General features: G+C 32.7%; 3 protein-coding genes across 34 annotated transcripts in view; 2 read left to right on the top strand and 1 right to left on the bottom strand.

The window, feature by feature from the left end:
- The window catches only part of LOC126887500 (protein roadkill), a 506,726-nt gene that overhangs the window by 105,205 nt on the left and 388,969 nt on the right, over nt 1-12,552 (bottom strand). The window lies entirely within an intron of this gene.
- Nucleotides 1-12,552, top strand: part of LOC126887495 (cap-specific mRNA (nucleoside-2'-O-)-methyltransferase 2) — a 190,229-nt gene that overhangs the window by 123,940 nt on the left and 53,737 nt on the right. The gene's annotated exons all lie outside the window — the stretch shown is intronic.
- Nucleotides 1-12,552, top strand: part of LOC114338881 (formin-J) — a 552,435-nt gene that overhangs the window by 510,297 nt on the left and 29,586 nt on the right. For 8 of the 17 annotated variants that reach the window (XM_050655079.1, XM_050655080.1, XM_050655062.1 and 5 more), the window contains 9 exons: nt 2,436-2,630; nt 3,754-3,815; nt 3,876-4,064; nt 6,087-6,187; nt 6,580-6,650; nt 6,896-7,003; nt 7,704-7,774; nt 9,379-9,505; nt 11,374-11,626. The exons of 6 other annotated variants lie outside the window; for them this stretch is intronic. In XM_050655079.1, coding sequence (XP_050511036.1) covers nt 2,436-2,630; nt 3,754-3,815; nt 3,876-4,064; nt 6,087-6,187; nt 6,580-6,650; nt 6,896-7,003; nt 7,704-7,774; nt 9,379-9,505; nt 11,374-11,626 — 1,177 coding nt within the window. The remainder of the gene's footprint in view (nt 1-2,435; nt 2,631-3,753; nt 3,816-3,875; nt 4,065-6,086; nt 6,188-6,579; nt 6,651-6,895; nt 7,004-7,703; nt 7,775-9,378; nt 9,506-11,373; nt 11,627-12,552) is intronic. 3 more of the 17 variants (XM_050655078.1, XM_050655075.1, XM_050655071.1) reach the window with 3 other exon arrangements.

Here is a 12,552-nt window from a genome sequence, read left to right as displayed (position 1 = left end):
AGCATAGATCGAGGTTGCGCCTTTGCGCCATCTCCTATAAAAGAAAGTACTTTTATCTTTTAGACTATGAATAAGGTGAATATTGATTTCTTCGGCCAACTCCAGGAGTTTCCCCCATTTACATATGGTGACTGCTTAGGTCCTGTAAACTGTAGGGTGGTTGTTGGTTTTCCATATTTTTGTCGTGCGATATGATTGGCGTATGTAATTGGTACATTGTAAATAATTAAATAAATAAATAAATTGTTTAAAAAACTATGGTAATAATAATATACAAAATTTAAAGAGAAGTAGTCCCGGTTGTGTGGTAGCTGCCGCATGAAAAATGCTTCCCATTCAGTTTCTCTGGAATTCCTGCTCAAAAATGTCTCCTTTAAACATTATGAGAAGGGTGCCGGACGGCATTTTTGGCCAGAAATTGTTTAAATAACTTTTTTCTACAACCGTGTTAAAAATGCAATTTTTAGCACTCCATACGAGCGTTAAAAATGCTACTTTAAGGCACTAGTGCTTTAAAAATTTTAAGGCACTGCAGTTAAAAGTGAAATGTCAAATTGTGAAACGTCAAAATATTTATATTTCATATTTCATTTATTAACATTAATATTAATAGTACAACTTGCTCAATTTGAAAAAGGTAGTTTAAAAGGTTTTTTAAAATTTAATTTAAACTGTATTATTGCATTTTTAACACGTTTGTAGAAAAAACTATTAAAATTTGTTAGAATATACTTACAACAATAAAAGTAGATGTTATGTTATGATTTACGTATTGACAGTATAGACGGTTTTGATGTAATGTCAAGAAAAATATAAAAATGGAATGTCAGTCAAGTTCAAGTAAAAGTTTTTGTAGGTATTGTCATTGTCCTGTAAATGAGAATGAATAAATTATAATTGTTGATATATAAGACGTTTGTAGAAAAAAATTGTATGATATACGTGTTAAAAAGTACATTTTTAAGGCACTCATGTGAATTGCAGAATTCGCTTCGCTGATTCTGCAAACTTTCACATGCCTGCCTTAAACGTGTACTTTTAAACTTTTAACACTTATATCATAAATAACTATTAAATTTTATTTTTAACGCGCATAATTAACAAGTAAAAAACAACGATTTATTTTTGAAATAAGCCCCGGTTACCCAGCAAAATCCTAAAATTAAATGTTTAAGCTTCGATTTTAGGCACTTATCAACTACAAAAATAATAATAATTATCAGTTTTCAAGCCTCTAACTCGAATATGCGTATGCTCGCATTTTTCAGATTTTAAATCGCTTATAACTCAAAAACTGTAAACTTCTCAGAAAAATGAAAACAAACTTTTTTATTTAGTATTACCCGAAAAACCTGAAAAAATATTTTCCCGTGCAAAATAGAAGATTGTTGAAATATAACCTGCCGCATCGGCATTAAAATTGGATGGACGCATAATAACATCAACGAATTGAACGAATATAATATAGCTCATAGAGGAAGCTTTTATATAAAACAGATGGTCACGTTTATAAGGAGGCTTGTTGACGAGGGATGTTACGGCCGCAGAGCGGGCGGTGGTGAGATGACGGTGACTACGGACGTTGTCAGATCTATGCACCTCCATAGCACCTACTCAGTTGGAACGCAAAATCCTATGCTAAAACGTTACAGGGCCGTAAACTTCTACTCACTATATATTCTTTGATACATTTTAAAAAGAACGGTCTAAATTTAAGATAGAACCGACTACTCTTCATAATTTTGAAAAAAAAAAAATGTTTAAACTTTAATTCAAGCACTTGGCTATTTCAGATATATTAATATACATAAAACTAAGTTTTTAAACTTCGAAAATACGTATTATCGCATTTTTCAGATTTTAAATCGCCCTTAACTCGAAATCTATCAACTTTTGAGAAAAATGACAACATACCTTTCTTGTTAGAATGGCCCAAAAAACCTAAAAAAATATTTTCCCAAGCAAAAAGGATGATCTTTTGAATTTCTTAAAAAAAAATTTTTAAACAATTTCTGGCCAAAAATTTCGCCCTGCGCACTTCATATTTCCTTAAAGAGAACATTTCTGAATAGGAATCCGCAGAGAAAACGAACCATAATTTTTTTTAGACGAGAGTGGCATCACATCATGGACTAAATGTTTCTTGCTAACATTACATTGTTATTAGGCCTTGATAAAATTACTGTCTAAACAATTTGGCAACAGGGCCAATTGAGCCAATGGGTGTAAGGACAGAATAGTGTTCAGGTTTCTACATTATTACAGAGTCATCATGTAGAAATCTACAATTAAGTTGAAAATGTTACCACAGTAACACGCTACAGTACAGCCATCTCTAGGATCAGAAACAAATTAATTAAGGGTTCATATCAACCTTAAAATCTCTATTTTTACTACAGTTATTGCCTTTTTTTATAATTATTGATTGCCTACAGGTAGTAGGAAAAAAGAATATTTGGACACAAGTAGCGTACTCACATCAACACTCTCCTATGGCTGACATGGACTGGTCAGAAATGGAAGGGTTATTTTGTCAGCAAGCCCCACCATCAGCACATTCATCGCCAAAGTTAGGACATAGAGACTCATCTGATAATTTGGAACGAAGAATGCGTAAGGATACGACAGAGGTATATTCTTTGTAGTTTTTTTAATTTTTAATTTTAATTTTAATTAATGCTCCAACATGTTATCATTGCGAAAAGATATTAATTTTAAAATAATTTGTTTTATACTTTTTTATTTGAAATAAAAGTATCGAAACTTCTGTTTTGACACTTTCTTCTTCTTCTTTTTGTATAGACATGACTTTGTTTTTTCAATGTGCCTCCAACAAGTTGTCATTTTCGGGGAACCGTCTCTAGCCGTCCTTACTACCCTATTTGTGGTCTCCACCTTGCATCTCCGTCGTATATATGTACTTCTAGCTCTGTCCTATAGTGTCTTACCATCGATTTCTCATCTCTACTGTTTCTAGCATATGGCCTCTCTGTATCGGGTCGTGTTTCTGACGCCATATTATGTCTGATGACTGTTATTCTGTAAATTATGCCTTTCATTTATTTTCCGATATTTTTATTTCTCCATATTGTTTCATTCAGTCAACCTGCGGATCTGTTTGCTTTATTCACTTGATCTTCCACTTTTGTTTCGAGCTTTACATAACTGGATAGTTACTAGATATTTACTCCATGACTTATTCTATTATTTGACCCTCCAGGTCACCTCCTGACCGTCCAGTAGATTTGCTGTTATAACCAAGCATATCGTCGTTTTTAAGGGAAATTAACATGTAATATTTTCTGGCGTTATATGTAATTGGTGCAGCATACGTTGTACACCATCTTCACTTTAAGAGATTAGTATTGCATCTTCTGCATAGCAGATTATTTTAAAGTGTTTTTCTCCCATTTGGTATCCTTTTTTAGTTCTTACTTTTTTTATTATTTCATCCATGATCAGGTTGAACGGTAGAGGACTCAGAGAATCCCCCTGTCTTATTAATGTCAGCTTCAATTGGGTCAATTAGTTCTTCTACTATTACATTTATTGTGCTATTTTGGTAGATATTGTCGATCGTTTTAATTATTCCTAGGGGTACCTCTCTTGCGTATAATAAACGAATAGCTTCTTTTAATTTGACCGTGTCAAATGCCTTCTTAAGGTCCACAAAACATAAATATGCCGGTTTTTTGCATTATAATGACTGTTTTGAAACTAATATTAATATTATTATTGGTAAAATATTTTCAGATCACTCTTTTGGACGGAAAGAGAAGCTTAAATGTCAATATATTCCTTAAGCAATTTAGAAGGTTAGTTCTATCATCTATAGTGTAAATAAACTTAAATATTTATGACGTTTTACTTTTTAGTTCCAATGAAGATATAATTCAATTAATAAAAAATGGCGAACATGATGAAATTGGTACGGAAAAGCTGAAAGGGTTGTTGAAACTATTACCGGAAGTAGATGAATTAGACATGTTAAAGTCGTTTAATGGAGATTTTAACAAATTAGGAAATGCGGAAAAATTTTTAATTCAATTAACTAATCTTTCAAAGTAAGTTTTCTCTGAAACTATTATTAAAATTTCAATTCAGGAGACAAAATTTGAGATGTTGGTATTTAAACTAATCAGCAAAAATCCACAGAAATGTTCATAAATCCTATTTTGGATTCTACGATTGGTTTGGCCTATATAAGATCGGGGACAATCTGCACAAGGAATTTCATAAACTCCGTGTTATTCATTTGAGATGTTGTCTTTGATTGATCGGACAAGAGATTAAAGGTATTGTTGGGGGGGGGGGGGGGGGTAAATATTGTCTTGATTTGGGAATTTTGTCGATTTTGTCAGTGATACCTTTGATGAAAGGAAAAGCTTTCGTATCTTGAGAGTCTGAGTCTTTGGATTGATAGTGAGTGATTGATTCCTGTGGATGCTCATGTTAACGTGATTTTCGCGGTACTCATTTTGGATGAGGGCTATTTTAAAGAAGAGGGGATCTTCTTGCAACATCATAAAGGCATATTGATCTGAACACAAGGGTATTAATGATCAATGACCGTGATGAATTAATGACAGGGGGTGACGAGTGATGAGAGTTGGCGTGCAAGTAGCGGTTGGCACCTATGAGTGGGTTTTCAGTAAACAAAGTGACGAAAATGTTGGAATTGGTTATGAGAACGTCGAGAAACGGTAGGGATGAATTAGTTTCCATCTCTATCTTGAACTGGATACTGAGATGTATACCATTCAGATGGGTTGAAAAAGAAACCAAAGTATCTGTGGGGCCAAATGGTAAATGTATCGTCAACATATCCTAGCCAACATGTTGGCTTGAGCATTGATGTGGATAGTGCTCGGGTCTTGATGTCTTCCCTAAAAATACTGGCAATTTCTAGAGAGAGTGGTGAGTCCATTGGGACACCATTTATTTGTCTGTAGAATTGATTTTGGAAGATGAAATAAGTGTTGCATGTGCAATGTAACTGAGGGATAAGTGGTCTTGATGGATACTGTATTTAGTTTCCAGAATATTTAAGGTTTCGTCTATAGGAATGTCTATATAAAGTGAAACGATATCGAAACTTACTAGAATGTCTGAGGGTGAGATAGGATATTGTTTAAGAAGTTCTTCTTCTTCTTCTTGACTGGCTTTACAACTCGGACTCGGGGTGAGTCTTCGCCGCATCCACTATGGCCCTTCATCGTCTGCGATCTTGCGCTTCGATTTGCCATTGTTGTACCCCAATCCTAGATAGATCGGTTTCAACATCATCCTTCCATCTTTTTCTGGGACGGCCCACTGATCTTCTACCGTCTGGTCTCCCGAAGAACACTGTCTTTAGCACTCTGTCTTCCTCTGATCTTACTACATGACCTGCCCATCTTATCCGATTAGCTTTTATATGTCTGACGATGTTTTCATTACCATATAGAGTCACCAATTCAGCATTGCGGCGCCTTCTCCACTCTCCTGTCAATTCATCTCTTTGAGGACCAATTATCATTCTGAGGACTTTCCTTTCAAATATCAGCAATTTATTTATTTCTCGCTGATGTAGAGTCCATGTTTCACTCCCATATGTAACAACTGGGCGAATAATTGACATGTACAGTCTTAATTTAGATTGTCTTTTCAGCAGCTTAGATCTTAATAATGATGATAGGGAGTGTAATGCTCTATTTCCCGCAGCTATTCTTGCCGAGACCTCTTTTTCTATGTGATTGTCCTCTGTGATTACTGCTCCCAGATATTTAAACTCTTTTACTACTTCAAAGTTGTGGCCATTAATAGTTACGTTCTGCCTAACTCTTGGTCTTGGATTTTTGGTCACCAGCATATATTTCGTCTTCTCTTCATTTATTCGAAGGCCCAGGTTACCTGTTTCCTCCTCGAGCTGTGAAAACATTTAAGAAGTTCGACAAAATGAAAATAATTTTTGACGAAGAATGAAACATTTTCGGTGAGAGGTTGTTGTAAAAGTATTTTAAGCGTAAAAATACATTTTGACTTTTTCTTTATTATTAGTTTTTAGTATTTTAATTATCACCTATTTTATTATTATTTTATTTTAGTTACAAGTTGCGAATAGAAAGTATGTTACTGAAAGAAGAGTTCGCGTCGAATATGGGATATTTGCAACCTAGCATCAATTCAATGATAAGCGCCGCACAAGGTAATACCTATGTCTATACTAAATTTACAATCAAGATGCAGTAGAAATAAATAAACCAAGACACATTAAATGCTATTAGGAGCACTCCCGAATCATAATTTACAATGTAGGTATATACATTGTAAATCCCAAATCATGATTTCCAAAGTTTATACATTGTAAATTATGATTCGGGAGTGCTCCTAGTAGCATTTAACGTATTTTGGTTTATTTATTTCTACTGCATCTTGATTGTAAATTTAGTATAGTTAAAATTTATCTATTTTGAAAGCTTTAAATATACAGAGTGTCATAAAAAGATTGGACATACGTTATACTAACCCCAGAACCACCTAATGGAATGAACCTGGATTGGTTATATGATATATTTTTGAATACAATTATATTTTTAGACTTAATGACGAACAAACCCTTACAAGAAGTTCTGTACATGGTTCTCATATCCGGAAATTTCTTGAACTCGGTAAGTTTTAAATACTTATACCCAATATTTGAACAAATATTTACATTTTTTAATTTTTCAAGTTTTTAATTTTATTTGAATTTTGAGTTTTATTTAAAATCAACGAAAAGGATATGATAAGGAATTTTTTGAAGATACCTAATATTATTTTGGTTTACGATTTTTTGTAGTACCTACTTATGATGATACTAATTTAACTGTATTTATAAGACAAAATTTATTATCTTATTTTTCCTGTTTTCTAGGGAGGTTATGCGGGTGGTGCTGCTGGAGTGAAATTGACTTCATTACAAAAAATAACTGATATTAGAGCTAACAAACCAAATATGAATCTCATACATTTTGTTGCATTGGTAAGTTATGCTTATTCCTTTTTTTGTGTGTGAATTTGATGGCCTTGGCTGAGCCAATTAGCCAGACATTTTATTTTAAAAATAAACAATTTTTTTTCAATCAGAGGAATTTTTTCTGTATTTCTAATTCTAAATATATGTACATAACAAACTAACATACTAGGCACTATCTAAAAAAATACACTGTTTTGGATATAAATATTTTTTTTTGTATATACAGTAAAACCCCCGTTAACCGAAATAATTGGGGGGGGAGGCCGTTTCGGATAACAAGAATTTCGGTTAAAAATAACATCGATTTTTGAATTTTTCTTATATCAAATTACCTTGTTATTTTTTTCACAGTTGGTATTAAAACATACTATGAGTTGATTTCGTAATGTGTTGTATATTTAATTGCGTTCTTTAGTTGTATGAAAGCAATGTTGACGATGTTGACAAATTAACATCGAATCCTTTCCGTTTTGGGATTAAAATTTACTTTCTATTGATGAAATCAGCCGTTTCGGTTAAACGATATTTCGGTTAAAATGGTTTCGGTTAACGGAAGTTTTACCGTATTTTTTTGTATATATTTTTTTATTATATTTTTAATTTGTTTTTTTTTTTTCTTTTTTTTTCTTGTTCTTTTTTTTCAATTATAATATACAATAATTACTATAGTATAATAATTTGAATTTACATTATATTTAATTTTTAGCAAGCAGAAAAGAAAAACAAAAAATTGCTTTCCTTTACTGACAACACAAATGTATTAGAAGATGCTGCAAAGTAAGTAAAATGTTGTCTACGTTAACAATATTTAAGCTAAAAATAACAATTATTCTGGTTTGATAATATTGAAAAAATTGATTTCGCGCGCTTAACTGACATTCAAAATCGCCGGTCGCTTCAAGCATTGTTCTGAGAGGACGGGTTCATCCTACAAAAAAAAATAATATTAAACATTTTTGTTCAAAATTATCTCAGCTATATTTCTTGTTTGAAACATTTTTTTCTACGACGACGTAGAGATTTTTGATAAATCGATGTATTTGTTCCCTCCCTCCCTTACAAAGGGAGTTTTAGGGGGATGCCTATCTGCATCTTTTATGGGGGTCCCAAAATTTTGCAAAATTCAGCTTGTTCGTATGATTTTTAGAGATCAAGTATGTGACGATTGGTATCTACAGGGTAGCGAGAAAGTATGGAAGCACGGTAATTTCTCGGAAATCGCTTGAACGATTTTTACAGATTTTGGTGGATAAGGGTTTTCTAATATGGCCGATATTATAGTGGTAATTACATTGTTGTCAAATCTTCCGTTTTTCTTGAAATCTAATGAAATTTCTTATTTCAAATGAAACACCCTGTATATTTTTTGCGTTTTGAAGTCCTTAAGAAATACTAATTATTTTTTATTTTATATTCCCTATACCATTGATTATAAACTACCCAGGGTAGTTTATAATCAATGCCTATAGGTAAATGCCATAATTTCGGAGTTATTGCTACATTTATTAAAAAAAAAACAATTTTTACAAATTATAACAATCAATTTTTTCGGCCCGGATAAACCTTACTTTAGGTTCTTTGGATCATTGGGAACAAAAAGGGTCTTTTGTAATTTTTCTCTAAAATTAATCGTTTCCGAGTTTACAATTTAAATCTTCTTCTATCAGCTCCCTATAAGAATTTTTGGCACGTTTTATTCTAAAATATTATTTTTTTAATTGTTAATGAAGCGCATGTGCGAGGACTGGCGATCGGGCTTCATTAACAACTAGAAAACAGTATTTTAAAATTAAATAAGCCCAAATTACTTATCGATAACTGATAAAATAAGGTTTCAGCTTTAATTTAAGTATTTCGTAGTTTCAAAAATAATATTTTTTACTTGTGTTTTTGTACCTAGAAAATCGACATTTTTCGATTTTTTTCAGTTTTTAATTGTTTATAACTCGGAAACGATTAACTTAAGAAAAAAATTACAAAAGACCTTTTTTGTCCCCAATGATCCAAAGAAGCTAAAATAATGGCCGAAAACAAATTGATTTTTATAATTTGTTTAAATTTTCTTTTAATAAGTGTAGCAAAAACTCCGAAGTTTTGGTAATTAGGTATACATGAAAAATAATCAGTATTTCTTAAAGACGTCAAAACACAAAAAATATACAGGGTGTTCCATTTGAAATAAGAAAGTTCATTAGATTTTCAGAAAAACAAAAAATTTGACAATAATGTAATTACCACTATAATATCGGCCGCATTAGAAAACTCTTATCCACCAAAATCTGTAAAAATCGTTAAAGCGGATTCCGAGAAATTACCTTGTTTCCATACTTTCTCGCTACCCTGTCTGTATAATATCGATACTCATATTTTTTTTATTTTAGGACAACTGTCGAACAACTTCACAACGAAATAAATGCGTTAGATGTAAGAATAAAGAAAATCAGAAAACAGATAGAAACACCTACGACAGAAGCTGAGATTAAAGCTCAAATGACCGAGTTTTTGCAGGTAAGACAACAAATTATTGCTCTTTGAATTGTGCTTAGAAAATAATATTTTTATAAGGGTTCCCTGTACCTACATAAATACACGGTATTTTGATTTAATTAAATTTCTCTAGAAATGTAGTGTTTTTGGCCTCCATGATCTCCGGGCTTGACGCCGATAGATTTTTCTTTGCTGGGGATACCTAGTGTATAACAATTACTCCAGCAGATAGCTCCACAGGAAAATAGCTTTAGAAGAAGAGTTTTATAAAACGAGTTTAATTTGCATGACAATGAAAAGCAATCGAAAAAATATTAATAGCGATAGTTGGAAAAGCATAAACGAAATACAGGTTTTATAGAATATTACTTTAATTCTTACGTTATCAAAGAAATATTTCAAAGAGATTTTAGAGCACATTTAGTACATACTAGGTAGGTATTGCGACTGATGATCAATACTCGTGTTTATTTTTATTACAAACTTTGCCATTACATAAAACCTTTAAATCTTAAGTATACTATAAAAATGTATACCATTTTTACTCAGTTGCAATGCGAAGGCAAAACTGTCTTATTTTTCACTTAGTACAGAGAGCACAAACCAGCACTCTAAATCATAGGCGTAACCAGGGGGGAGGTTGGGGTTATAACCCCCCCCCCATTGGGATGGACTTTGAGCTCTATACGCTTAACACCATACCCCTCAGAGACCTTCTAGTAGTTGCAACCCCCCTTTCCAGTAGTTGTAACCCCCCCCCCCTTAGGATCATCCTGGTTACGCCTATGCTCTAAATCGACGATTTTCGACTCTAATTGGAGTCATCATCAGAGATGACTCCAATTCTCTGATGATGACTCCAATTAGAGTCGAAAATCGTCGATCTATAGTGCTGGTTTGCGCTCTCTGTACTAAGTGAAAAATAAGACAGTTTTGTCTTCGCATTGCAACTGAATAAAAATGGTCTAAATTTTTATTCTATATTAGTATTACTCCTTTGAGTAAAATAGGTCCATTTTCCTTTGGAATTTACCAGCTGAACAGACGGGGTCGTGAATTGGCCCCGTGAAGTTTTTAGAATTCCCTTTTGTCTTCTTCGTTTCAGCATCTATCTGGCTTGCAATTTTTAGAAGCCATGGAGGTGTTACCAGGAAAATGGTCCAATAAGTTTTCAATTAAATATTATTTAAAAATATTTTAAATATTTTTAAATATTTTAATAGTAGATTATACCACGAGTCAATAATGATGGCTATTATTCCCGAGGAATATTTACGAACCGAGCCGCGTTAGCGGCGAGGGAGTAACATTCCGAGGGAATGAGAGCCATTATTGCGAGTAGTATACTCTACTTTATCTACGACAAATTAATTAATTTAAGATTTTTAATGAACAACTTTATTTGTTAAAAACATTAAAATTAGTAATAGTACAATTAATAAACTGAATTGGTTGAGAATCATCATTAACTTTAGTAGAGTTTTTAATACAAATATTTGGGATCTCGATTGCTGTAGAACAAGAAGATGGTACATTACTGTTTATCTCTTTAGCGATAGTATCTGCTGTAGTTGCCTTGTCTCTCATAGACTGATCAATGTATCCTTCAGCTACCTGTGTTGACTTCCAGCCCCCATGACGCTTTAATCCAGTTAAATCGCCTCCTCCATCAATATATAAATTGTTGTGCCAGAGGGATTAATAGCTATTAATCCCGCATTATTAATCCCTAAGGGATTATTATATGGCATTATATTGCAAACACCACAAGTATAATATATATATTATGTATCAGTCGTAGATAAATATTTTTATTAGGTTGAAAACTTAGACTTTAAGTATATCTACTTTTTAAATCCCATACCAAAGTTATTTTTGTTTCATTTTAGATGGCAGAAATCGAAGTCGCAAGCCTTCAAATAAACTTAGGAGAGTTAGAACATGTACGAAAAGAATTATCTGACTTCTTTTGCGAGGACGTCAATTCGTTTAAGTTAGAAGAATGTTTTAGGATATTTCACGGATTCTACTGTAAATTTAAACAAGCCGTTATTGAAAACGAGAGGAGGAGGATACAGGAAGAACAAGCCAACGAAAGGAGACGACAACGTGAAGAACTGTTGGCCGCAAAACGAAGGCAAAGTAAGTACTCTCTCCATCTATGCCATTTCTAGGGCCAATGATAATAGACTTATTAAGCAATAGATCTTTTGGGTATATGGACATTTTTCTGATAACATATTCGAATTGTTACAAAACTGACTGTTCTATGATCTTTTAAGCACTAATGTTTAGTTTTAGTTGACTTTATTTATTTTTAATAACTTACGTCTAAACAAATGAAAAACACTGAATTTATATCCTTTATTTTACTAACTCCGATATCTAATTTATTTATTACACCAAATCTAGTTTACCTAATTACAAATTCAAAAATATACCGCGCCCGTTACATATCAAAATACACCGACACGACGTTTTCAAATTCACAACTGCTCTACTAATTCCAAAAACCCCTATTTATACATTATTACAATGTTCCAGAATAAGAAAGATTATTACGGAAGAATTCATCTTATTCTAGAATAACAATCGAAGGGTTATTTACATTTATATGAAATAAGCATTTTCTAGAATGAAAAAGAAATATCGAGGTGTGTACCTGTTAAAAAAGTCCCCCTTTTAAAAGCATTCACAAACAAATAGGGTCCTGTTAAATTATAATAGGCCAGGAGCTGAAAACAGTCGGGTGACATAGTCATGTCACAATATATTAAACAGAGTCGCAGCCAGCCCATCTCGCTGTTTTAGCCCTTTAATTATTATCTGCAAGGAATCTTCAAGTGCCCGCACTATTGTTTTAATCAATATTTAAATGTCTGTAAAAATAATATTTATATCTCTGAAAATAAAGATGGTTCAGATTTGATTACAGGACAGGGCCTCTACTATGTACTTATACGTATTTTGGCTTTACCGTAGCCTCCTCAGAGCACTTGTGTAGAGGTGTTAAACTGGAATCAAATATTTTCATCTCTTCGGTGTAATTATTAAAATAAGTACCAAAT

This window comes from Diabrotica virgifera, chromosome 6 (genome assembly GCF_917563875.1).
Source record: "Diabrotica virgifera virgifera chromosome 6, PGI_DIABVI_V3a".
Lineage (NCBI taxonomy): Eukaryota > Metazoa > Arthropoda > Insecta > Coleoptera > Chrysomelidae > Diabrotica > Diabrotica virgifera.
This window is presented reverse-complemented; position numbering and strand designations above follow the sequence as displayed.